At 35.1% G+C, this 27,243-nt stretch overlaps 1 protein-coding gene across 2 annotated transcripts; it reads left to right on the top strand.

Annotated features, from left to right (window-relative positions):
* Positions 1-42: 42 nt before the first annotated feature.
* On the top strand, positions 43-25,361 carry LOC100988778 (killer cell lectin-like receptor 2). 2 transcript variants are annotated; one of them, XR_010108812.1, is made up of 7 exons: positions 43-6,394; positions 7,698-7,864; positions 8,926-9,015; positions 9,976-10,212; positions 11,961-12,123; positions 13,519-13,625; positions 16,295-25,361. XR_010108812.1 is itself a non-coding variant. In XM_063593005.1 (5 exons), exons 2-5 carry the CDS (start codon positions 7,750-7,752, stop codon positions 11,981-11,983), a joined length of 465 nt encoding a protein of 154 aa, XP_063449075.1. In that variant the 5' UTR covers positions 43-6,394; positions 7,698-7,749; the 3' UTR covers positions 11,984-13,830. The 2 variants fall into 2 exon arrangements, 1 of the variants encoding a protein (XP_063449075.1); XM_063593005.1 differs by lacking the exon at positions 16,295-25,361 and having other exon boundaries at positions 11,961-13,830.
* Positions 25,362-27,243: the final 1,882 nt, after the last annotated feature.

The following is a 27,243-nucleotide window of genomic DNA, read 5'->3' as shown; positions in this document are numbered from 1 at the left end:
ACAGAAGATACTTTAGGTGGAAATATGTAGCCAGATTCCCATCCATGAAAGGCAAGTGTAGATTGTCCCTTATTTCCTTCATACATGATTAGATTTAATTTTGGGGGGCTTATACAAGGTCTAGTTTTTTTTACAGTTATGACAAACCCCTCAGGGATTATTCACATTTAAATATTTTCAGTTATAAGCAGTGAGGTCCTAAAGTGTTACAAGAGTACAGTCTACCCCATGTTAGGCATATCTTTGATTATGTCCTTATTCCTTATTTCACGATGTATTTGGTCTGTAGGGGAGGGGGGAGAACTAAATGAGTTTTCAGCTTTATAAATTGTTAAACATTTAGACAAACATATATGTATGTATGAGTGTACATAAATATTTTTAACTCCTATTGACCACGAGTCTCACTTCAGTTTCCCAGTTCCTTTCAACCTCTTTCTGATAGATTTCCTCTTTCATTACTTTTAGTAACCATGTTCCTTGTTTCCTTTTATTCTTCCATCTGAAGCCCCACTCTTAAAAAGTTGCACTGTTCCAGTAGTTATAATCCACTTGCCCTAGGAACAAGTTAGCACTGAATTTTGGGTGGAATAATTAGTTTCTGAAGGCTTGCCAGGACTCCTGAGCAGGTAGGCTCTAGAGTCGGGCAGTCCAATAACTTTTTTGCAATAATGGAAACGTTCTATGTGCAGTCCAATAGGGTAGCAACTGGCCAAATGAGGCCTATTGATTACTTGAGGTGTGCCTTGTATAACTGAATTTATGGTGCTATTTAAACAATTTTTTTCTAACGTGAAAAGGATAAAACATAAAAAACTCTTGAGAACTATAAAGTGAACACCTATATGCCTACCTAGATTCTATACTTAACATCTTTTTTACTGTAATATCTCTATTATAATAAATCTTGGTTTTCCACTTAACTGGTGTAATTGGTGCCAATAAACTACTTTTTTTGTAGTGCTATTTAATTTTGATTAAATTTAGGTAGCCACGTGTGTCTAGTGGCTACCCTTTGGACAGTATAGCTCTAGAGCATGGCTTGGTAACCTGTTTGCCATGGAGCACTAGATGGTCCTTTTCACTCCTCAAAATGCATGCCCATTGTCTTCAGGTTTGCCATGGAAAGTCAAATGATTTCCACTTCATTATGCAAGTACGCTATCATCTTCAGGTCTTTTGTATGTAAAATGTTTCTGTTCCAGTTGTAGACCTTGATGATTGTGCAGTATGAAATCGTATTGTAATTTTCTTGCATTTAGATGTCAACCTCAAACAGAAACAGGAACAATCGTCTTTTGAACTTCCAGTAGGCCCACAGTTGTTGGTTGTTCCTCAAAACGGGTTGTGGCTCCTGTTGAATAAGATGATCCATTAAAAACTGAACAAGGTTGAGGAGAAATAGTGCTTACGTTGAAAAGTCTTTAAGTCTTTGTCCCCATTCTCTAACTTCCTTACGTTTTCATTTATTTAGCTCTGTCCCCACTATCTACTAGAATTTCTCATATTTAAACCAAGATGGGAGACTAGGTCATTAGGAAAATATTACCGTCTACAATTTTCTTATACTTTGATCTGTCTTTTATTTGATTGTAAGTTGCTGATGGACAGTGATCATTAGAAACTGAATTTTGTATAGTACTAGTTTTATATGGAACTAGATTTTTATTGCACTCAGGTTATGTTCCTTTTACCTCCTTCCTTAATAAAGAGACCACTTGAAATAATCAGACTTTTTCCAAGTACTGTCTGCACCTCATCCCACCTCTTCCCCATTCATGAGATAGTGCAGAACCCTAGCACAGTCTTTTCCATATAGTAGGTGTTTTTTAACTTTGTTGAATTAGTTGCTGTCTTGCTCTGTCCTTAGATTATTTGCCTTTAGATTATTTATCTTTGGTATTTCATTGGTATCAGGCTGAGTCTATTTGTATGGATATTTTTAATGTAAATATTAATGTAACTGAGATGATTTATATATTCTGTTGTTAGACTACTTCGTTTTGATTTGAAATGTGTGAACCTATGAGCATGGACTGTGCTGTAAGTTTAACCACTGACCCCTTTAATTAATAACTGGATTCCTAGCATGAATGGATAATGAAGTAGAATAGAAAATTTTTAAAATTTAGTAAACAACAAAGGTAAATGAAGGATTTGAGGGTGAGTTCAGAATCTGCCTTGGCTGACTTCCGTATGATGATCAGTAAAGTTGGATAACTACCACTCAAAATCTCTGGCATCTACCTTGTCCTAATTTGAACTGTGTGATGTGGTGGAGAGAATACTAATTTAAGAATCAGAAGTCTTAATTACAGATCAGCTTAACTATTTTCTCTTAAATTGCCATCGGGAATCCTTTTTTTGCCGTTATGTCATCATAGTTAACTTAGTTCCTGAGGTGGCCCTCTTGTTTGGTTTCTCAGAAATAAGAGGAAGGATGGTTGCTGTTTGAGCAATTACTAGAGGTTCAGTTGGGACAATGTATGTTAAACTTAGAGCATTTGAATGTATTTTATTGTTAAGACAAGAAAGACAAAAAGGGTGATTAGGGAAACAGAAAATCTCAAGCTAGAGATTTTTTTTTTTTTTTTCTTTAAGACGGAGTCTCCCTCTGTCACCCAGGCTGGAGTGCAGTGGCGCGATCTCGGCTCACTGCAAGCTCCGCCTCCGGGGTTCATGCCATTTCCCTGCCTCAGCCTCCGGAGTAGCTGGGACTACAGACACCCGCCACCACGCCTGGCTAATTTTTTGTATTTTTTTAGTAGAGACGGAGTTTCACCGTGTTAGCCAGGATGGTCTCTATCTCCTGACCTTGTGCCTGCTTCGGCCTCGTTTTATCTTTTTCTTTACTATAAGAGCCAGGAAATTCAGTGTCATGCAGTGGGATAAAAGTTAGGCATTAGAACAAATAAGGAGATGGCAATTTGTCTGGGTGAGGTTAGTCCTCCCAGTGAAGTGATTCAGACCATCTTCCCTGCATGCTAGGGGTTTTTCCAGACATCCTTCATTTTAGTCTGGGGCAGGAAGAACACTGTGCTGCTGTGAAATGATAAACCATTGAGGTTTGACAGTGTGACCCGAAGGTTTGAAGGTGTGACTAGAAGCTGTTCTAAGCTTCTAGCTAACAGTATGGTCAGAAAGGAATGAGTAAAATATGTGGTTTCCTAAATAAAAAGGGCTTTTGCAGGAAAGGAGCCAGAAGATAAGCAAATTAATACTTCATATATTCATATTTGTGTGTTATGTGCATGTTTTGCACAAAAGTGAATTTGGAAGACAAAGTACCAGAACATTCAAAACTCTTTATATTTCTCTTCTGTTTTATTAACTGGATGTGATAAAGTTTAATACTTCCAACTTTATGCCTCTTTAATCAAAAGGCCAGGTAGGGAGTTTCAATCTCATTTGAAGTTACTGTTATCTTCTGGTGCTGATTGTGTTTTCCTTTAAAGGAGAAATTTGCCTTTTCCAGCAATTCAGAGCTTGGTAATAAAGAGAAAACAGGGGAGCAGCTAGAAAATTTGGCTTTCGCATCGTCAGTTTCATTCTGCCTCTTTTCAAAACTTTGAAGAAATCTAGATTTTATAGTCAGTTCCTTTTAACTTGATCCACTTTGTTCATCAGGTGCACTTGTAGGCATCATGCCTCTTACATGTGCTGCAGTTTCAATAATGAATAAGACAGACTTGTGGACTTTATATTATGATAGAGGAGACAATATGTAAAAAGTATAAAAAATTGTGCTCTGCACTTGTCTAGTCTCCATCCTGAGAACTATTCACCTTCTCCCCAGCTATATGGATGTAAATCAAAACAGAAACATGCCTCAACATAACCAGTATCTATCTGAATGGGGCAGTAAGATATGCAGCCACGGAATGGTTTCTCTAGAGTGATGGTGGCACTAGCACTCCAAGCCTCATGGCAGGATAGAGAACCTGGCTCAGTATAATACGTCAGGATTTCTGCACTGCAGTCCTGGTGTTTCCCCTATTAGAACCTTAGGGGAAGAAAAACAAACAAGAAAACAGTTACTTATTTTGAAGTGTAAGAAATCCTGTCTGTAGTGCTAAATTTCATTAGTCCTAGCCTATGAAGCGTGTGATACTTTTATTGAACCTATGAGAAAAGTGAGGCTTGAGGATTTGGTTGACTTGTTCAAATTTTTATAGATAAGAACAATTTGAATCTTGGACTTCAAGTAACAATTTTTAACATTTTATGAGAGCCCACCATATATATGCCAGGTTGTAGTTAGGCACTTTGAGATGGATCTTACCTCATTTAACCCTCATAGCAACCTTGGATGGCAAAAAATATTACTATTTTACTGTGGTGAATACAAGACTTAGAGAAATGAAGTAACTTGCCTGAAGTCACACATGGGAGCTAGGGGCTAGCATTTCAAGCCAGATTTGCCTGGTTCCAGGATTCATGCTTTGTGGCAAGAGCCTTGTTGGAAGCCCGGGTCCTTCTGAATTCACGGTCCATTGTGCTCTGTCTTCAGTCAGGCCAGATTTTAAACAGGAATGAAGAATTAGCAATAATGTTTCCTCATGCAAGTCAATGAACTTCTTCACTTTAGTTTCCTCATTTGTAAAATGGAGATGAAAATAAATACTTGTCAATGTTGGGAGGTTTTAATATGGTTATATGCACAAGAGGTACTCCAATACATGACAGTATCTCTGTCACCTTTTCAACATCCGCTATTACTACACCCCAGCCCCTGCCCCCGTCACCCACTTCCTATCTTCTCTCACAGAACTAACTTCCTTTATTTATTATTTTGGCATTGAGATAAAGGGATACGGACCATCTTTACTCTGATTTGGGATTGACAAAGCCAATCCAGGATGGAGGGAAAGAAGAAAATGCCCAGCAGCAAGTATTCCTGAAGCGTCCAAACTCCATGCATGAAACTTTGCCTACATTATTGAGTAAAATTAGCCTCTGGGAGATGTTTCATCTGATGGCCTGCACATGATGATGTGGCCGACTTCAGGGACTACATGTCCCTGTATCAGCAATTTCGCCTGCTGTTCTGTGCCTCTCTATCCCACACTCCTTATTAACCACTATCACCTGATTTGAACAATTTAAATTGGTTTCCTAGAACTGTAATCAGAAGATTGAAAAAGACTGAATCCAATAAAAGTGGAAGTCAGTGAGAGATCTGAGTACATTCTGGCAGGGTCTGCCTCATGGTGGAGTGACAAAAATGAATTTTTTCAAGTCTTCGATATAGGTGAAAATGTGAGGCCTTGCTGGAAGGTTTTAGGGATAGATTTTATGAAGTGAGATTTCGTGGGAAAACTCAAGTAGAGAAATAATTTGCCAGTATCTTTTTCTTAAAAAATCAAATGTGCACATTTTCACACACGACTGATGGAACATCAAAGGGAACATCTCTTCTGGAGGGCGTTTGGTGATATATATTAGAGTTCTTTAAATACATAAAGCCTTTGACATATAATTTTATGCTTAAAAAGTTTCCCTAAAAAAATACTGAAAAGTACAGACCAAATATATTTTACAATAGAAAAAATTGAAAACAATTTAAGTATCCAACAGTAGGGGATTGCCTAAATAAATGATGGTTTATCCCTGTGAGTAATATTTTTAAAATAACATTTCAGATGAATTTCTTCGAAATAATGGAATACATATTATTTATTAGAAAATAATAAATCAAAAATACTGTGTAGGGAATGATACCAACCTTGATAGTAAGCACAACATACAGAGAAAAAAAACTGGAAGAATATATGCCACAATTTTATAGTGGAATTACGGATCTTTTAAAGTAATTTTAAAAATACATTTACTTGAAATAAACAGATAGAAAAAGGAACTTTTAAAAAATAATGACATATAGGAGAACATTTCCAACAGAGAGACTGTTATTTAAACTAAGAGCTAAGTAGTTCAATCATTACACTTCTTTTATATGTCTATATTTTTATACGTAGACATTTTAGTAGTGTCTTTTACCAGCAGTTTCTCTAAAGTATGTTAGTTTTTTGTTAATGATATTAGTTTTATTTTCTCCAAAGATGTGTACAAAATTTTATCTTTTCAGCCCTCAAATATTGATTTTGAACATTATTTTGCAAAGAGTACTAAGTGGTTGGTTAGTTGAGATAGAGGAATATGCAGTTTTTGACCATCTTTCCTTTCCCGTCAGTACCAGCTTTCATGATACAATTTCCTCTTATCACTTTGGTCAAGAGGTGGGGCAGAAAATTTTGAGTTACAGTATCATTCGAAGACAATTTATTTCTGCCTTTCATGTTATAGCCCCTAAGGGATCCAGGACCCGAAAGGCCAGCTTCTCCCTCATTTTGAAATCAGTTTTCTCCACCTGCACCACTGCATAGCACAGATACAGGTAATATCCACTTTTATTTTCTCAGATCTTTCTACCAGATTATCCTTAGTCTTACTAATTCTAGAAATACAGCATTTAATTACAAATGACTTAGCATTATAACAGAAATGATAGGAAAGCATTCGCTACTGATTGTATTAGTGCTGCACTACTTTGAAGGAAATTGTAGTCCAGTATTAACAAAAAGTTATTTTCTCTTTCTCAGTATGCTGTGATTTTTGCTTTGTGTTATCAAAATAAAGAATAGAGATTTGAGGGGTTAATTACTTTTTACTTAAGTCTAATGATTTACATATTTTATCCATCTTGAACGACTCTATAATAGAAAATACTTCTTTTTCTTAGGAAAATGTGACTAGGTTAGAAAATTTTGTAAATTAAAAAAATTAGAAAAGAATATGGTTACATGTGCAATTTGTTTTTTCATATTTCTCATTTCTTGGATATCATCTTTTTATACTGACTAACATAAGAAGTAAATTTTAGGTATTTACTATTTAATTATTCTTTTCTATATTGACATTCATTAATCAATTGAATCTTTTATGGACACTAATGACTGCCTGTTGACAACTGTTATTTTCACATAGGCTTCTCTGGCAATATACCGGAAGATTATTTCTAAAATTTTAACGTACATGGAATCATTTGAGATTTAAAATACATTTATCTGGGCTCCAACCGAAGTGATTTTTATTTAGTACATCTTGCAAAAGGCACTGAGTCTGGCATGTTAACCAATTTGCAATATTAACCCTCAAATAATTCTTTTGTAGAAGGTATATGCAATACATTTTGGAAAGCACTCTGATAGAGTCAAGTATAGTTGGAAAGAATGCAAGAACTTTGTTATATTTACATGTATATTAGAATACATGTAAGTTTTTAAAAGCCAAGATATTTTTATTTTTCCAGAATTTATTAGATTTTTTGTTTGTTGAACTCATAAAGTGTTTCAGTGATTTACAGTGGTATCAATTTTACCTAACATTTGTATATGTATGTTGAATATTTTGAGCAAAATTGGCTGGGTGAATAGAACAATAATCTATTGGTAGATTTTTTTCTCATCATTTCTGTATTTTCTCATTATCATGGCTGTGATCACTAGAAGTATAAATGACTTTAACAAAAGTATTGAAAGATTTTTCATTTCTTCTATAAATGAGGCTCACTCTAAATGCTTTAGGCACTTAGTTAATAAACACACACCAATAGACACACAGACAGGCACACATACATCTCTCAGCATCAAATCCTGGTGTGTTCTTATTGGCTGACATTTTAATTTTTCTTTCAACAGAAACCATCCTATTTCAGGATTTGAATGCAAAACTTACCTTCTTACTCTAAAGATGAATGATCAGGGAGAGATTTATTCAACCCTGAGATTTTTGCAGTCTCCTTCAGAGTCACAGAATAGATTAAGGCCTGATGATACTCAAAGGCCTGGGAAAACTGATGACAAAGGTATGCGTTTTAAGCATTTACATTCACCTGTTTCTTATGGATTGTCAAACTTTTGACATTTGAAAAAAGATTCCTATCTGTACTTCTTGTTCTTGGCTGGTGATAAGAAACTATAATGGGGTAGAGTAGTAGAAGTATTTTTGTTTTAAGTTGTGAGAATGGAGAAATGAGTGAATTCTTTTAAATTTGAGAAACTAGTAGAATGTTTTTATTTAAATGTGGTCAAGAAGAATTTGTGAGGCCTTGATAACAAAGGACAGACTAGATCTGAATAAAACATGACATTTCCTAGAGAAATAAAAGTATGAGAGGAAGTGTAAGAAATGAAAAATCTATGTTAAAAACAACATTTTTATGCAGATAGCAGATATTTTATGTGCCTTAAGTATTTACCACATCTTAATGGCAATGATGCAGTAACAATGTTTGAATCAAAAGGGGCATTCTAATTTTTCTATGCTCTCTCTCTCTCCCTTCAAATGTGGTCATTGTTAAACTATGCATTGAGAATAACTTTTGCTGCTTTAATATAGAGATAATCAGAGATACAACTTTCAGACACTGAGGATCTCAAAAGCTAAAGGATAAATATAGCATTGTTTAGAGAAAAATAGAATTGATGAAAAAGAAAGAAAAGTTGATTTCTAGAAACTCCCTCAAAGATGGACCCATCCACATTTGCAGCTTCAGAATATCCACTATTGACTACTAATTTCTTAGCATTATTGAGTGCTTTTTCCTTTCTCTTCATGATTAGTTGTGATCACAGGAAGGAACACACACGTTAGCTTAGATTTTGCTACATGTTTTGTGTCTACTGCTATTGGTGCTTTTATGTGGGATGGACTTTTTAAATCCTATAGAACTATTCCTGTGTGCGGGATTTCTACAATGCATGCATGTAATTTCCAGATTACAAATTTAAATATACTTGTGTGATATATTTTTGTCAGAGTTTTAGAGGATATTGTCTCTTTGTTTCAAATGGTTTCTCAGGTCAAGGTTAGTAGTGAGCCGAGCTCTTCCCCTGGTGATTATTTTCCTTATTTTTGTATTTAAAGAATTTTCAGTGCCCTGGCGCCTCATTGCAGTGACTCTTGGGATCCTCTGTTTACTTCTTCTGATGATAGTCACAGTGTTGGTGACAAATAGTGAGTAATAAAATACAGCTTTCTCGTCCAAGTAGCAGCAGTAACCACTGATTGTGCAGATATTAACCATGCTCCGTCCATTGTTCCCCGTCTGTAATCAGAGAATGTCCCAGGTGGCTCTGGCCTTTGTTGGTAATTTTTTTCTGGGCATATGACAGTGTCATTTTTAATTTACTTAACCTTGACTCTGAATCTGTGATGAGCTGTCTCACTGTGTATAATACATGGTAATATTCCTTCTCATAGAGGATTTAGTAATACATGTATTCTTCTATTTGGGTTTGATTATTGTGAATCTGAGATAAACATTCTTTGAGAGACAACTGTTCAAAAGAAATTATGGCTTTCTCTTGACATTTCTCAAAGTATGTAATGACGAAATGGTTTAGTAAAAGAAAGAATCTACACATGCAGTTATATAATATTAAATTCAAGCTTTACCTTTTGTTTGAATTCCTTCATATCTTTTGAAAAAAATCACTGATATTTTATATTCAGATAAAATTACATATCTGGATCTTACTCTCTTTTCTGCTGCGGATAGTCTATCTGCCCCAATAATAATTGTGCTATCACTTCATGTTTCTTAGTTCAGATTTTCATATGCAGAAGATATGTGGTTAAATGTTGGCAAACTGACTTTTACTTTAGTGCTTATTTGTAAATGATGAGTTATTAAAAATAAACTAAACTGAGAAGTAAGGTGTCACCTTCATAATTTTATTCAGATATGTTATTTATCCTACACTTAAGTTGCTAATGGTGAGAAATTTATGTTTCCCTTTTTATGGTCAGTTCGTTGAGGTGTTACTTTCTAAATGTCAAATTACTAATCAAAGTAATGACTAATTAAAGTAATGATTAATGGTTGTCAGAGTGAAATTTTTTCTTTTGTCTTAAATTTCAATATTTAATTATTATGAGTACTTATTTGTATTATATCTATGCCATTAATTTTAGTCTTTCAGTGTATTCAAGAAAAACATCAACGGCAGGAAATTCTAAGAAACTGTAGTGAAAAGTACATCATGCAAAATGACAACTACTTAAAAGAGCAGATTTTGACAAATAAGACTTTAAAATATGACGTTCTCAAAAATAGCTTTCAGCAGAAAAAGGAACTGGATTCACGCCTTATACAAAAGAACAGATGTCATAGAGAAAATGAGATCGTTTTTAAAGTTTTGCAAAATACAGGTACAAAGGAAATCTTGAATGAAAGATTGCATGATTTTGCATTATTTCTTCCCCTCCATAATCCTTGAAGCCTAATAAACAGGCTTATGATAGTATTAGCGACCTCTGAGGTCTACTGGGCAACTTTTAATCTGTGCCTCTTAGATGTAGTGTGGGTATCTTGGAGGTTTTGCTTGTTTCAAATATGGGATTGGGACCCCAGGATCCATGTTTAGATTAGTAAAAGCCTACAGTTCCCAAAATTCATTGGCACATCTTACATTATTAATGCTCCCAAAAGATGAACTAGTATGTAAACTCCCCTGAAAATTCTGATCATTTTGGTCCTGTGAGCAAATTAAAGACTTCCACTTTTTGCTGACATAGAATATGGATGGAGGTTTTCAGTAAAAATATATTTGTGCTAAAATGGGCACAAGGGCTTTTATTTGGATGCTGTTATAAAGATAATTGTGTGTGTCATGCACATCTGTGTGTTTCCATTCTGCCTTGATTTCACATATTTGGTCTATTTGTGACCAGTATGTACTCCCTGTAGCACATCTGCAAGATTTGCCATAGTGTTAATGTTTGTGCGACTCTGTGCAATGATACCATTGAAAGCACTTAAGATATAAAAATATTAAATCTCATACAGTAAACTCTATTATCTTGCATAATGATGGAATTAATTGACCTGGTTAATCAACAACTACTAAATACTTGTTTAGGATTTAGAGTTTACAAAGAATTTTTGTATATTTAATCTCATTTAGGTATGATAATTAGTAGAAATTTACCATCTCTATTTTTAAAGGCTGAGTAGTATTTTAAAAGTTTAATATAGTATAAAATATAGGAGGAAAAGGAAAAGTTTTAAAATTTTTCTTTTATTTAGAAAACATTCTAGAATCTTTTTTAAAAACTTAATTCAATTTTATTATTTTTAGACAATTTTATTGAGGTATTATTGATATACAAAAATGCATATTTTTAATGTTTTCAATTTGACGAATTTGGACAGAAATGAAACCATCACCACGATCAGAGTAATAGATATATCCATCATCTCCAAAAGTTTCCTCATGTCCTTTCATTTATTTATGTATTTGCGGTAACAACACGAGATCTACCCTCTTAATAAGTTTTTAAGTGTACAATACAGTATCATTAACTATTGGCACTATGCTGTACAGCAGATCTCTAGAACCTAGTTATCTTGCATGACTGAAACTTTATACCATTGAACTTCCCTCCAATCCTGGGCAACCACCATTCTATGCTTCTGTGAGTTTAACTATTTTAGATCCCTCATATAATTGGAATAATAAAGTATTTGTTCTTCTGTGACTGGCTTATTTCACTGAGCATTATGTCCTCAAGGTTCATCCATGTTGTCATATATAGCAGTATACTTCTTTTGGAAGCTGAATAATATTCCATTCTGTGTATATAACACATTTTCTTTAGCCATTCGTCATCAGTGGACATTTAGGTTGTTTCCATAGCTTGGCTATTGTGAATAATGCTGCATTGGACACGGGAGTGAAGGTATCTCTTGTATTCCAGAATCTTGATGAACTTTGTATTATAATTATTGATTGCTATTGGGATTTTATTTAGTTATGATGGGCTGATAAACATATTCCTCTGGTTAACAGAATACCAGATGACAAGAAGTTTGATGATTCACCTTATATACTGTAGGCAAATTCTCTGAAGACCACGGGTCCTGTTGTGGAGTAAACTGTTATTATTTTACCATGCAGAAGAAAGACTGGAAGGGATGTAAACAGACTTGTCAACATTGTAGATCATCCCTTTTGAAGATAGATGACAAAGATGAACTCGTATTTTACATTCACTTTTATTCTCTTGGACTCTGTTTCTCAATGTTGGACCTAAGATATTGAAGACAAGCTGGAGTCCAGAGTGAGAGACTTCAACTATTCTTTGTATGTGTCTGTCGTGTGAGCAAAAATGATATAGTTAAGAGGCTCCCAGGAAACAATGCCTGCTAATGGTCATATAATTCTACTACTTACTAAATATTCAATACGTTATCTATTATGATGACCATTATTATTAAGGATGCTGTTTGGGTCTTTGCAAATCATCTCCCTGTCAGTGGTTATACTGCAGACTCCTTAGAAAGGGAGATGGATGACCTCTAGTATTTATTTAACCTCTCTGAGCCTATCTTCAAAATGGAGATAATAATGAGGAACATAAAAGTGATAACAGCTTTACAAATTAGCCTCAATAGTGATTTTCATTGCATTCATAGGTAATATTCACTTAACATTCTTTTTTTTTTGAGATCTTTTTCTTTTTTTTAACATTCTTATATATTATCTCAAGATGTGTATCTTTAAAACAGAATTGTAAAAAGAGAAAATATAGTGATATAGTGTAACAATACGGAATAATAATGATAACAATATTGAATATAACAATATTGAATTTTAAAACAATTATGTTTAAAATTTTTAAAAACTGTTACTAATGAAAGTTATCCAAATACTCAAAATATGTTTTTATAGAGATAGGTTTGCAAAGATTAGCCTGAAACTTTTATTTATTGTTTAGGAAAACAACACAAAATGTATATGCAAATCTAATGAATGTTTAAAAAATCATAGCATAAAAGAATTCATGATATCAAGTTATGAAATAATTTCATATGATACCGTAAAACAGTTAATTTAAACCTGTATTTTAAAATATATTTAGTCACTTAATCAGACATTATGTAATATGTCACTTTGATATACTACATTTTAGACATAGTAAATACTTCCAAATACTTCACCCATTCCAACTATGGAACTATAGCAAGGCTTCCTCTTATGGGGCTTAAGATTTTACTGCGCCCCTATCATACACACACCTTTTTATTTTAATAGATTTGTTTTGAGGATTCCTTTTTTCACTGAAGATTAAGTGATGATCAATTTTCTACATCCTAAATATTCTTCTGGAGCATGATTTTGGATAGTTTCATAAAGCATTATAAAATATTTAACAACTTTCCTATTGGTAGATATTTGGATATTAAACTTTTCCATGTTTTAAATAGTCAGTGATACTGACAGCCATTTTTTAACATAAATGAATACTATATTAATACGAGGGGGAAATTACTTTGGGAAATGGAAAGGCAGGGATCTAGGGAAGAGAGGTTTTTCTAGGGAAAAGGGATGAAGGATGATGTGGAGAGTAGCAGAGTACTGGCCATAGAAACAGTCGGCCCCTTGACCTGTCCTTGTTCTCACTCATCGAACAGATGGGAATTTAGTCACCTAATATGTTTTGTTTCTATTATAGGCCTTCATTCAATCTCAGATTTATGAAAATAATTACTGGATTGGATTATCATATGATGAAAGGGAAAGTAAGTGGAAATGGATTGATAATGGCACATCTCCTGGAATGTAAGTGTCTGGAAAGCATTCAAACTGTAACATTGGTGGGGGGGCGGGGGTGAAATGATTGTGTCTAAAGAGAATCTTTTCTCATTTCACACAGTTTAACTCATTTTTAAGCAGGAGTCTTTAGTAACAATTAGAAAAATGGGTAAGAGTGTTTTAGGAAGTATAGGTAGAAAAGGAAGAGATGAGCCATAAAGAGTTAATAATAATTTTAAAAGTATCATGCTAAATACGTGCTCAGAAATATGTATTATGAGGTACATAAAATGAAATAAAATCATAAAGGAAGGTGGGTGGTATGAAGTGATTGGACCATCCTAAGTCAGCCATAATGATCCCTCCCACAACCACAAATGAGTATTCTGAGTATCCAAAAAATTTATTTTGAGTTACTTTATATAATTAGTTTATACATACATAGCACATAAAACATGTATTTTATATATACATACACACACACACACACCCCTTCACTATAGACCTTCTATTTTGAAGTACATTATTAGTAAACTCTTGGGTTTACATTTAGTTCTGGTTAAACTATTCATTGACTTTTAAAAAATCCTAATTATTATAATTTTAAGTGTGGGTTCTGCAAGTATTGTAGTTCTGGGCTGCAGACCTGCAAAAGATGTCACACAGAGGGAATTACCTTGATGTAATCATATCCTTCAAGCACACTCCCAGGCAAACTATTCCAGAGGTCAGAGAACAGAAAGGCTCACAGGCCAAATTAAGATGATCAAATCACAGTTGGTTAAACCAATGTAAAACCCATAGCACAGTTCAAAGGGAAAGAGATAGGATAAGTTGTTGCACTTGGGATAAGGTGCAGGGTGAAGGGATCACCCTGAATCTTGGGTTATGCATAACCCTGAATCTTGGGTTATGCAGTCTTCATACGACCTAACTCTCTCTGCTGCATAATCCTCTCCTGATGATGATATGGGGCCATCTTGTCGTGTGAGTAAGGGGTCCCAACAGACACAAAGTTTTTGTGGCCAGCACACACATGTTTGTCTACAGGGAAGATTCTCTCTTACAGGAATGTGTAAGCCTGGCCACAGCTGTAAGTTTCCAGTTACCCTGATGAGCAGCTGTGGATTTAATTTGTGTTTCTTGGGCAGAGGCCAGAATGGGTATCACCAATGGGTGGTGAATTTAAGACCTCAAGAATGTTGAGTTTGTATGAGCCTCATGTTTATTTTGTGTACGTTTAGTGTCTATTTGGTCCCTTCTTTTTTTGTCTATGTTCGGTGCTCACATACTTTACTTACGTATCTATATCTAACATCTCATATGTTACTAATTTTACCTGTTCACATCTAACACATCTTGTGAGTTCTACCTATGCCTCACAAACTACTTGGTTTCATTTATCTTCCTTACCTGTTTCTTTATTTTCCTGTAGCAGATTTGAACTTTCTTAAGTAATACAGCAAATGCAAACATATGACGGATGCTTTTTGATTTTGAGTTCTTAAGTGGGGGCTTTTCTGCTTAGATCCAAGGTTCAAGACAATTCTAGGTGGTTTATACTGAATGTATATCCCTTTGGGTTCTCAGTCCTACGTAGCTTATCTTCTACTTAGAATCTCCATCTTGAGTGGAATTCATTTCAGCCTACTACATCCATTAAGGGAAAAACGATCTTCAGTGCTTCACTTGCCCTTCTGCAGTCCCACCTTTACTTAATATTCAGCCTGAGTATGAATCTGCTTCTTAACAGTTTATGAAGTTAGTCAAGAAGGCTTAACATATTTTTTATTCAGTATTTTAAATTGTTTTTAATAGGAAGGTAGTTCTGGCACTTAACCATTTTGCTAAAATAGAAGTCATGCTTTAGATATTTTTCAAAGAATTGTCATTAGCTAATAACTCTTAGCTATAGGGTGGGGGAGGAAAGGAGAGAAAACACGATCGAACAATCTCATCTCTGACTATATTCCAATTCTTCCCTTTTCTTCTTACAATATATATACATGAGCCCTGGTTATCTATGTTACAAGTATTCAATTCCTCTCTCTCTCTCTTTTTTTTAATTGTTTTAGAGGCAGGATTTCACTTTGTCACCAGGCTGGAGTGCAGTGGCATGATCTCAGCTCACTGTAGCCCCAACCTCCCGGGCTCAAGTGATCCTCCTGCCTCAGTCTCCTGAGTAGCTGGGACTACAGGCGTGTGCCACCACACCCTGATAATCTGGTAATTTTTGTATTTTTTGGTAGAGATAGGATCTCACTATGTTGCCCAGGCTAGTCTTGAACTCCTGGGCTCCAGTGATCAGCCCTCTTCAGCCTTCCAAAGTGCTGGGGCTACAGGTGTGAGCCACTGTACCTGGCCACTATCCTTCTTTTTTAATCTCTCACTTTTATTGAAAAAAAATTAGCACAAGAAAGCAATATATCATAATTTCATTGCAATATTGCAAGGTACTTTTGCCTTCTGACCAAAAATTGTCAGTGTGGAATAAAATGGGAGATTGTGGGTGTGATTAAGAGGTCATGATTCTATTTAATGGACTAAGAGCAAAAGAAAATATTTTAGTGATGAAGTTATGATAAGCATTTCCATATTCTAGACATTTAGGCAGCAGAATTTTTTTAAAATCATGGTTTATGTAATTGTAAGCTTTGGAATTAAACAGTTGACTACATATGTTTTCTGTTCTACAGTAATTCTACAATAATGCGTTTTTCTTCTGGGAGAGGAGAATGTGCATTTTTGACCTCAACAAGAATGGCAACTATTGATTGCATTCAAACGTACAATTGTATCTGTGGGAAGAGAATAGACTCTATTTTCTCTGATTCAGTGTGCGCCAAGAAGAAAAGGTGAAAATGGAATGTTTTCTTTTTTTGTTTCCCATAATAATTTCTGATTATAAATCATTGCTTTTAACTGTGGGACTTAGTTAATTCTTCAAAAGATAAAGATGAACAGGAAGAAAAAGAAAATTATTTTGGACTATGACTTTAAAGATCAGATGCCATCTTTCTTCCTGGAGAAGAGGAGATTTTCTCTTTTGAGAGTGGTTGTTCCTTCCTTTAATGTCCCTGAGGAATTATTCATTCTTTCTAATTCTCAGAACTACCTATACAACCAGTTAGAGAACTCTGATATTATATCCTGGGTCTTTTTTCTTATCAATAGGATAAATCATTCCAGCATCTTCTGGTTTTGAAAGCAGTTGTGAACTAGAATGTAGTTATTTTTTTCTTCCCATCTAGAAGTTACCTCATCTTTTAAAACATTTGTTTTGCTACAAAATATAACTTCAAACTTATTGAAAGTTGCAAGCATAGTACAAGGAACTTCTATATAACCTTTACTCATACTTACTAGTTGTTTATATTTTGCTCTGCTTTATATTTCTCTCTTTCTATCTTCCACTTAATAATAAATTGAGGACTTCATGTCCCTTTGTCTAAATATTTTCCAAGATCAAGGGCTTTGTTTTATATAATCACAGTGCAATTATCAAACTCAGGAAATTTAGCATTAGTACAGTACTATGATCTAATCTGTAATCCATGTTCAAATTTTGTCAGTTGTCCCAATAATGCCATTTATATGTATTTCTTAAAAATCCATGTTCAGGATAATTCAATGCATTTGTTTGTAATGTCTCTTTAGTCTTCTTTAATCTGAAACAGTTCTTTAGGCTTTTTCTTGACCTTGACATTTTAAAAATTAACTTTATTGAGTTATACTTTTCATGCAATAAAATGCACTCACTTTAAGTCATGAGGAATATGGGTTTTAACATATATATATACACACACACACACACATATATATATATATACCTTACACAGTATGAAATCAAGATATAGAATATTTTCATCATCTCTAAAAGTTCCTTTCTGCCCTTCGCCACCCACTTTGCCCCAGGCAACCAGTGATGTGCTTTCTATCTGCAAATTAGTTTACCCTAGTCTAGAATTTAATGCATCATGTACTCTTCTGTATCTGGCTTATTTTTACGCAGCATGTTTTTGAATTATATCTATGGTTTTGTGTATCAGCATTTCGTTCTTTTTCCTACTAGGTAGTATTCTATTGTACAGATATACCACAATTTATTTCTTCATTCACCTGTGGACATTTGATGTTTTTCCAGTTTTTGGCTATTGTGAATAAAGGTGCCATGAACATTTGTGTGCAAGTATCTGTGTGGACAGGTTTTAATTTCTTTTTAGTAAATACCTGGGAGTCTGATTGCTGGGCCCTCTGGTAAGTGTATGTTTACTTTTATTTATTTATTTATTTATAAATGGGGTTTCTCTATGTTGCCCAGGCTGGTCTCAAACTCCTGGCCTCAAGCAATACTCTAACCTTGGCCTCCCAAAGTGTTGTCATTACAGGCATAAGACACCTTACCTGGCCTACTTTTATAAAAAAACTTCTAAACTTCTAAACTATTTTCCAACGTGGTTGCATCATTTTACTCTCTCAGTTGCAACATATGAAGATTACATTTGCTCCTCATCATTTTCAACACTTGATATTGTGTCTTCTTAATTGTAGCCATTATAGTAGCTGTCTAGTGGTATCTCATTGTCATTTTTAATTTGCATTTCCTTGAAGACTAATGATACTGAGCATCTTTTTATGGGTTTATTGGCCATATGTATATTTGTAAAACATTCATATGCCCACTTAAAAAAATTGGGTTCATCTGTCTTCTGATAATACAGTTGTAAGAGTTCCTTATATAATTTGGATACAAATCCTTTGTTAGATGTAGATAATGTGAATATTTTCTCCCAGGCTATGTCTTGCCTTTTCATTTTCTTAATGGTGTCTTTCAAGAAGCAGAAGTGTTAAAATTTTAGCTCAGGAGATGGTTGCACCAAAACCTCACAAATCATCACTAAAGAACCTACTCATGTAACCAAACACCACCTGTTCCCCAATAACTTATGGAAAAATAAATACATAAAAATTTAATGAAGCCTAACATCATTTTTTCCTTATTCATGCTTCTTAATTTCTAGCTAAGAAATCTTTGCCTTTATTAGGAGCACAGAGCTAAGAAATCTTTGCCTATAATTGCTTCTAGAAGCTTGATAGTTTTATGTTTAGCTTCTATCCATTTCAAGTTAATTTTCCTATATAAATGAGAAAAAGTTGAGGTTCACTATTATTCCATGTGGATATCCAGGTGTTTTTGCACTAGCTGTTAAAAAGACTTTCCTTTTCTTCATTGGACTACTTTGATGCCTTTGTAGAAAATTAATTGACCTACCTGTGTGGGTCAATTTCTGGATTATTCAGTCTCAGCATTCTATATGCCTATTCTTGTAATAGTACCATAATGTCTCAATTACTGTAGCTTTATAGTAGCCCTTGAAATCAAATGTTCCAATTCTCCAAATCCATTCTCTTTTAAAAGTATACTGGCTATTCCAGGTTCTTGCATTTTCTCAAAATTTCTTCAAAAATGCCTAATGGGATTTTCGCCGGGATTACGTTGACTCTATAGATTAATCTGAGAGAATTGACGTCTTAATAATATTGAGTGCTAGAATTAATGAACATGATTTATCTCTCATTTAGTTCTCATTTCTTTAATTTCTCTGAGCATTGTGGTACTTTTTTGGAATATATTACCCAGTTATTTTTTGTCTTTTTGAGATGGAGTCTTACTCTGTCACCCAGGCTGGAGTAGAGTGGCACCATTTCGTCTCACTGCAACCTCCACCTCTCAGGTTCAAGTGATTCTCCTGCCTCAGCCTCCCGAGTAGTTGGGATTACAGGCATGCACCACCATGCCCAGCTAAATTTTTTTTTTGTATTTTTAGTAGAGGTGGAGTTTCACCATGTTGGCCAGGGTGGTCTCGAACTCCTGACCTCCTGTGATCTACTTGCCTTGGCCTCCCAAAGTGCTGGGATTACAGGTGTCAGCCACCGCACCTGGCTAGAATATATTACACATATTTTGTAAAATTTATTTTTTGATCATATTTTAAATGGAATTTAAAATATTTTTCAAAGTATTTGTTGTTAGTTTATAGAAATAAAATTGAGTTTGTAAATTAACCTCATATCTTATCACTTTGCTAAGTGTACTTCTTATTTCTAGCAATTTTTTTTTTTGTAGATTCCTTAAGAGTTTTCTATGTTCACAATCATGTCCTATAAGAATATGGAAAGTTTTACTTTTCCTTTCGTTCTTTTCTTTCTCTTGTTTCATTGTACTGGCTAGGACCTCCAGGACCATGTTAAAGAGAACTGATTCTAGTAGGCATTCGTTCCTTGTTCCCAATCTTACAGAGAAAAGCATTTAGTTTTTCACTGTGATGTGTGAGGTCAGCTGTTGGTTTTTCACAGATTCTCTAGATCATTTTGAGGCAGTTTTCTTCTATTCTTAATATATTAACAGTTTTATCATGAATGGGAGTTGATTTTTTATACATTTTTTCTATATCGAGATAATTACATAGCCTTTCTCATTTTGTCACTTAATATGGTGAATTGCATTGATTGATTTCTGCGTGTTAAACAAAACTTGCACTTCTCGGATAAATCTCATGTGGTTGCAGTATATTATATTCCTTATATGTTGCTGGACTTAATTGGGTAATTTTTTAAGGACTTTTGTGTTTATATTCATAAAAGATATTGGTCATTTTTTTTTTTTTTTTTTTTTGAGACCGAGTTTCACTCTTGTTGCCCAGGCTGGAGTGCAATGGCGCAATCTTGGCTCACCGCAACCTCCACCTCCTGGGTTCAAGCAATTCTCCTGCCCAGCCTCCCGAGTAGCTGGGATTACAGGCATGCACCACCATGCCCAGCTAAGTTTTTTGTATTTTTCATAGAGACAGGGTTTCTCCATGTTGGTCAGGCTGGTCTCGAACTCCCGACCTCAGGTGATCTGCCCGCCTCGGCCTCCCAAAATGCTGGGATTACAGGCGTGAGCCACCGCGCCTAGCCCCAGATATTGGCCTATTTTTTAAAAAAATTTTAATGTTTACAGTATAGGGAAGACATGGTCTTATATATTCATTTGGGATATTTTTGAATATGCTTCTATTTTTGAAAGTTTTTTTTTTCAGAATTTGTATTTTTCTTTCCTTATATGTTTGATCTAATTTACCAGTGAAATAATCTAGGCCTGAGCTTTTCTCTGGGAGAATGTATTTAATTAGGAATACTATTTCTTTAACAGACAGGGCCATTTAGACATTCTGTCTCTTCTGTCAATTTTGTTAATCTTTGTCTTTTAAGAAACTTGTTTCATTTGTCTACATTGTCAAATTTATTGGCATATTGTTCTTCATAGTCATATTAGTTTCCTAGGGCTACTGTAACAAAGTACCAGAAATTTGGTGGCTTAAAACAACAGAGATTTATTCTCTCACTGTTCTGGAGGCCAGGAGTCCAAAATTAAGGTGTTAACAGGACCACTCTCTTTCTGAGACTCTGGATGGAATTTTCCTTGCCTCTTCCTAGCATCCAGTGGTGGCTGTCAGTACCTGGTGTTACTGCACTTTCAGCTTCTTCCTCAATTTCTGACTCTGTCATCACATGAATTTCTCCCTGCGTATCTCTGCCTTCACATGTGGTTTTCTCTTTTAATAAGGACACTAGTCATATTGGATTAGGGCCCACCCTAATGATCTCATGTTAACATGATTACATCTGCAAAACAACCCTGTTACCAAATAAGGTCACGTTCACAAGTATGGGGGTTATGATTTAAACATATATTTTTGGAGGACATAGTTCAACCCATAACAATAATACTCCTTTATTATCTATGTATTTACTGTCTGCAAGACCTGTAGTTATATTCTTTCTTTTCTGATATTGTTGTATTTATTTGTCTTCCTTGATCAGTCTAGCTAGAGATTTATATCCATTTTATTAACCTTTTCTACTTATTTTGAGTTTAACTGCTTTTATTATCTTGACTTCATAAGTGAAAGCCTCTTTTCACATATAACTATTTGAAGCTATAAATTTCCCTTCAAGTGCTATTTTCCTGCGTACCACAAATTTTGTTAGGTAATTGTTTTTGGCTCATGTCTTAAAAGTATGTTGTTTAGGTGGGGTGCAGTGGCTCACACCTGTAATCCCAGCACTTTGGGAGGCCGAGGTTGGTGGAACACTTGAGGCCAGGAGTTGGAGACCAGCCTGGCCAACATGGTGAAACCCCGTCTCTACTAAAATACAAAAAAATAGCTGGACAACAGAGCAAGACTCTGTCTCAAAAAAAAAAAAAAAAAAGTTGCTTAATTTCCAAATATTTCAGGATTTTCCAGATACAGTTTTGTTACTGATTTCTAATTTAATTTCTGTGTGGCCAGAAAATATACTATATTATTTTAGTACTTTAAAATATGTAATACTTGTTATATGTCCTCGTATATGGTCCCATCATGATAAATGTTCCATATATACTTGAAAACAATGTGTGTTTTGCTCTATTGGAATGGAGTGTTCTATAAATGTCAATTGGGTGAAGGTGATTGGTAGCTTTGTTCAGATCTTCTATTGTCCTAATGATTTTTTGGTCTAATTATCAATTATTGAAAGAATGGTTTTTAAATGTTTAAATATTAGTTTTACTTGTCTACTTATCTGTTTTTTTTTTTTTTTTGCTTCACGTATTTTAAAGTTTTGTTCTGTCTCATCCACTAATCTATGTGTTCTACTAGACCTTAAAATTGATCTTTGTTTTTTATATGTTGTATCCACAGTGCATTAAAGGGTCTTTTCCTCAGTAGTTACTAAATAAATATTTGATGAATGAATGAATTATACCCATGGCATGGTCCTGGGAACTAAAATATCAGTTTCTTGGTACATAGTTGTTTTAGTCTGTTTGGGATGCTATAACAAAATACCATAAACTGGGTAGCTTATGAACAACAGAAATTTATTTCTTACAATTCTGGAGGCTGGGAAGTCCAAGATCAAAGTGCTAACAAATTCAGTACCTGGTGAGGACCTGCTTTGTGCTTCACATATGCCCATCTTTGCTGTGTTCTCTAGTGGAGGAAGAGGCAAGGGAGCTCCCTAGAATCTCTTTTATAAGGACACTAATCCCATTCATGAGGGCACGAGCCCCATGACCTAATCACCTCCCAAAGTCTCTATCTCCAAATAGCATCACACTGGGGATAAGGTTTCAACAAATGAATTTTTGGGGGACATAAATATTTGGTATATAGCAGTAGAGAAGAGTTTTTCAGTGTCCATAGGAATGAAATTCTATCATTAAAGAATTTTAATAAATTTGTAACTCAAGATTAGATTTTCTTATTTGAATAGAGTAGGATGTGGTGATGATCTCATCTCAGCATGAAACAGGAAAGGTTGAAGCATCAAAAATGGATTAAAAAATACGCAGTGGTAATGTTTCATTTTCATCTTTGATTTTATTCATTTCGATCTTCTCTTTTTTCTTAGTCTAGCAAAAGGTTTGTTCATTTTATCTTTTCAGAAAACTAACACTTTGTTTTGTTGATCTTTTGTATTTTTTAGTCTCTATTTTTTCATTTCTGCTTTAATGTTTATGTTTCTTTTTTTAAAAAAAGTATGAAGTTCTGGGATACATATGCAGAACGTGCAGGTTTGTTTCATAGGTATACGTGTGCCATGGTGCTTTCCTGCACCCATCAGCCCATCATCTAGGTTTTAAGCCCTGTGTGCATTAGGTATTTGTCCTAAAGCTCTCCCTCCCCTTGCCCTCCACCCCGCAACAGGCCCCAGTGTGTGATGTTCCCCTCCCTAGGTCCATGTATTCTCATTGTTCAACTCCCACTTATGAGTGAGAACATGGAATATTTGGTTTTCTGTTCCTGTGTCAGTTTGCTGAGAATGATGGTTTCTAGCTTCATCCATGCCCCTGCAATGGACATGAACTATTCTTTTTTATGGCTGCATAGTATTCCATGGTGTGTATGTGCCACATTTTTTTGATCTTTATATGTTGTTCCTTTTAATTTTGGATTTAGTTCTTGTTTATTCTGATTCCTTGAGGTGCAATGTTTGGTTTATTTGAGATCTAATTTTTTGATGTAGGCTATAAATTTCCTTCTTAGAACTCCTTTTATTGTATCCCATAGGTTTTAATATATTGTGTTTCCATTTTTGTTTGTCTCACTATATTTTTAATTTCCTTTTAAATATATTTATTGACCCATTTGTTCTTCAAGTTCCTCCTGTTACTGATTTCTACTTTTATTCTATTATGGTCAGAAAAGACACTTGATATGATTTTGATATTTAAAAGAAATTGTTGAGACCTGTTTTGTGTTCTAACATATAATACATCCTGGAGAAAGTTCCAAGTGCTAATGAGAAGAATGTGTATTCTGCAGCTGTTGGTTGGACTGTTTTGTAAATATCTGTTAGGTCCATTTGATCTAGAGTACAGTTTAAACCTGATGGGTTTATTTTGGTTGATTTTCTGCGTGGATGATCTGTCCGTTTTAGGAAGTGGGATGTTGAAGTCTGCTACTATTATTGTATTACAGTCTATCTCTCCCTTTGGATCTAATAATATTTGCTTTATATATTTAGGTGTTCCACTGTTGAGTGCATATATATAGTTGTTTCTCAGTATCACTGGGGAATTGTTTCCAGAAATCCTTATGTGTCCAGAATTGGTACCTTCCAGTGGGTTCTTGGTCTCGCTGACTTCAAGAATGAAGCCGTGGACCCTCGTGGTGAGTGTAACAGTTCTTAAAGATGGTCTGTCAGGAGTTTGTTCCTTCAGATGTTCAGATGTGTCTGGAGTTTCTTCCTTCTAGTGGGTTCGTGGTCTCGCTTGACTTCAGGATTGAAACCACAGAACTTCGCAGTTAGTGTTATAGCTCTTAAAGGTGGCCCGTCCAGAGTTGTTTGTTGCTCCCGGTGGGTTCGTGGTCTTGCTGACTTCAGGAGTCAAGCCGCAGACCTTCGCAGCTCATAAAGGTAATGTGGAGCCAAAGAGTGAGCAGCAGCAAGATTTATCGTGAAGAGCGAAAGAACAAATCTTCCACAGCGTGGAAGGGTACCTGAGCTGGTTGCTGCTGCTGGCTATGATGGCAAGCTTTTATTCCCTATTTGGCCCTGCCCATGTCCTGCTAATTGGTCCATTTTACAGAGCACTGATTGGTCCATTTTACAGAGTGCTGATTGGTCCGTTTTTACAGAGTGCTGATTGGTGCATTTCCAACCTTTAGCTAGACACAGAGCGCTGATTGGTGTGTTTTTACAGAGTGCTGATTGGTGCATTTACAAACCTTTAGCTAGACACAGAGAGCTGATTGATGCATTTTTACAGAGTGCCAATTGGTGCGTTTACAAACCTTTAGCCAGACAGAGCGCTGATTGATGCGTTTTTACAGAGTGCTGATTGGTGTGTTTACAAATATTTAGGTAGACACAGAGCACTGATTGGTGTGTTTTTACAGAGTGCTGATTGGTGCGTTTACAAATCTTTAGCTAGACACAGAGCACTGATTGGTGCATTTACAAACCTTTAGGCAGACAGAAAAGTTCTCCAAGTCCCCACTCCACCCAGGATGTCCAGCTGGCTTCACCTCTTACTTGCATCTACCAAAATTCATTGATGCTCAAGTACCTGATATAAAATGGCATAGAATTTGTATAAACTTATGTACATCCTTCTGTATGCATTAAATCATTTCTAGATTACTTATAAACATAATACAATGTAAAATATTTGGTATACTTTATTGTTTAGGGAATAATGACAATAATAAAAACTCTATATATATTCAGTACAGATTGGATATTTTTTAAAAAATATTTTCGTTCTGTAGTTGGTTGAGTCTATGGATGTAGAACTCATGAATGCAGAGGGCCAGCTGTATTTATATAATTGTTATATCCTCTTGCTGAATTGACCTCTTTATAATTACATAATGACCATTTTTGTCTCTTTTTAGAGTTTTTCAATTATAGCCTAGTTAACTGATACAAATACAGCTGCTCCTGTCTTCATTTGGTCTCTACTTGGGATATCATTTTCATCCTTTTACTTCCAGTCTGTTGTGTCCTTACAGGTGAAGTGCTTCTCTTACAGGTGAAGTGCTTCTCTTACAGGCGAAGTACTTGCAGGAAGCATAAAGTTAGGTCATTCTTTAAAAAATCAATTTAGCACTCTATATCTTTTAATTGGAGAACTTAATATATTTACATTCAGGGTTATTATTGATAGATGAGGATTTAGTCCTGACATTCTATTATTTTTATTTTCTAAGTTCTGGGGTTCATGTGCAGGATGTGCAGGTTTGTTACATAGGTAAACATGTGCCATGGTGGTTTACTGCACCTATCTACCCATGACCTAGGTATTAAGCCCACCATGCATTAGCATTCTATTATTCCTTTCTGGTTGTTTTATAGATTATTTGGTCCTTTCTTTGTCTCTTGTTTACCTTGTGATTGGATAGTTATCTGTGGTGACTCTGATTCCCATCTCCCTAATGTTCAGTGATGCTGAGCCTCCATCTATGTGCCCACTGGCCTCCTGCCCATAGTAGAAATCTTGAGCAAAAAGACATTACCTAATTTCAAAGTATACCACAAAGTTATAGTAACCAAAACAGCATGGTAGCATAAAAATAGACACACAGACTAATGGAACAGAATGAAGAACACAGAAATAAATCCACAGACTTACAGCCAACTGATCTTCAACAAAGGCACTGAGAACACACATTGGAGAAGGGACTGTCTCCTCAATAAATGGTGCTGGGAAAATTTTATATCCACGTGCACAATGAAACTAGATCCTCACCTTTCACCATATACTTAAATCAACTCAAAATGGATTAAAGTCTAAAAGGTAAGTCCAAAACTACTAGAAGAAAACACAGTGGAAATGTATCATAATATTGGTCTGGGCAATGATTTTTTGGTTAAGACTTTGAGAGCACAGGCAACAAAAGCAAAAGTAGACGAGTGGGAATACATCAGAAAAGCTTCTGCACGGCAAATCAAATAATCAAGAGTGAAGAGACAACATGCAGAATGGGAGAAAATACTTACAAACTATGCATCTGAGAAGGGGTTAATATCCAAAATATATAAGAAACTCAAACAACTCAATTAAAAAATGGACAAAAGATCTGAATAGGCATCTCTCAAAAGACGACAAACAAATGGGAATAGGTATATGCATAAACGCTCAACATTAGTAATCATGAGGGAAATGCAAATCAAAACCACAGTGAGTTATCACTTCATGCCTATTAGAATGATTATTATGAAAAAGAGAAAAAAAAAATGCTGCCTTGGCATGGATGTAGAAAAGTGGGAACTCTTAAACACTGTTGGTGGAGATGTAAATTAGTTCAGTCACTATGGAAAACAATATGGAGGTGCCTCAAAAAATTAAAAATGATCCAACAATCCCACTACAGGATATTTATCCAAAGGAAATGAAATCAGTATGTCGAAGAGATATCTGCAGCACTATTCACAATAGCCAAAATATGGGATCAACCTAAGTGCTCATCAGTGAATTAATGGATTAAAAAATGTGGCATATAGGCCAGGCGCAGTGGCTCATGCCTGGAATCCCAGCACTTTGGGATGCCGAGGTAGGCGGATCATTTGAGGTCAGGAGTTCAAGAGCAACCTTACCAACATAGCAAAA

Source organism: Pan paniscus, chromosome 10 (genome assembly GCF_029289425.2).
Source record: "Pan paniscus chromosome 10, NHGRI_mPanPan1-v2.0_pri, whole genome shotgun sequence".
Lineage (NCBI taxonomy): Eukaryota > Metazoa > Chordata > Mammalia > Primates > Hominidae > Pan > Pan paniscus.
This window is presented reverse-complemented; position numbering and strand designations above follow the sequence as displayed.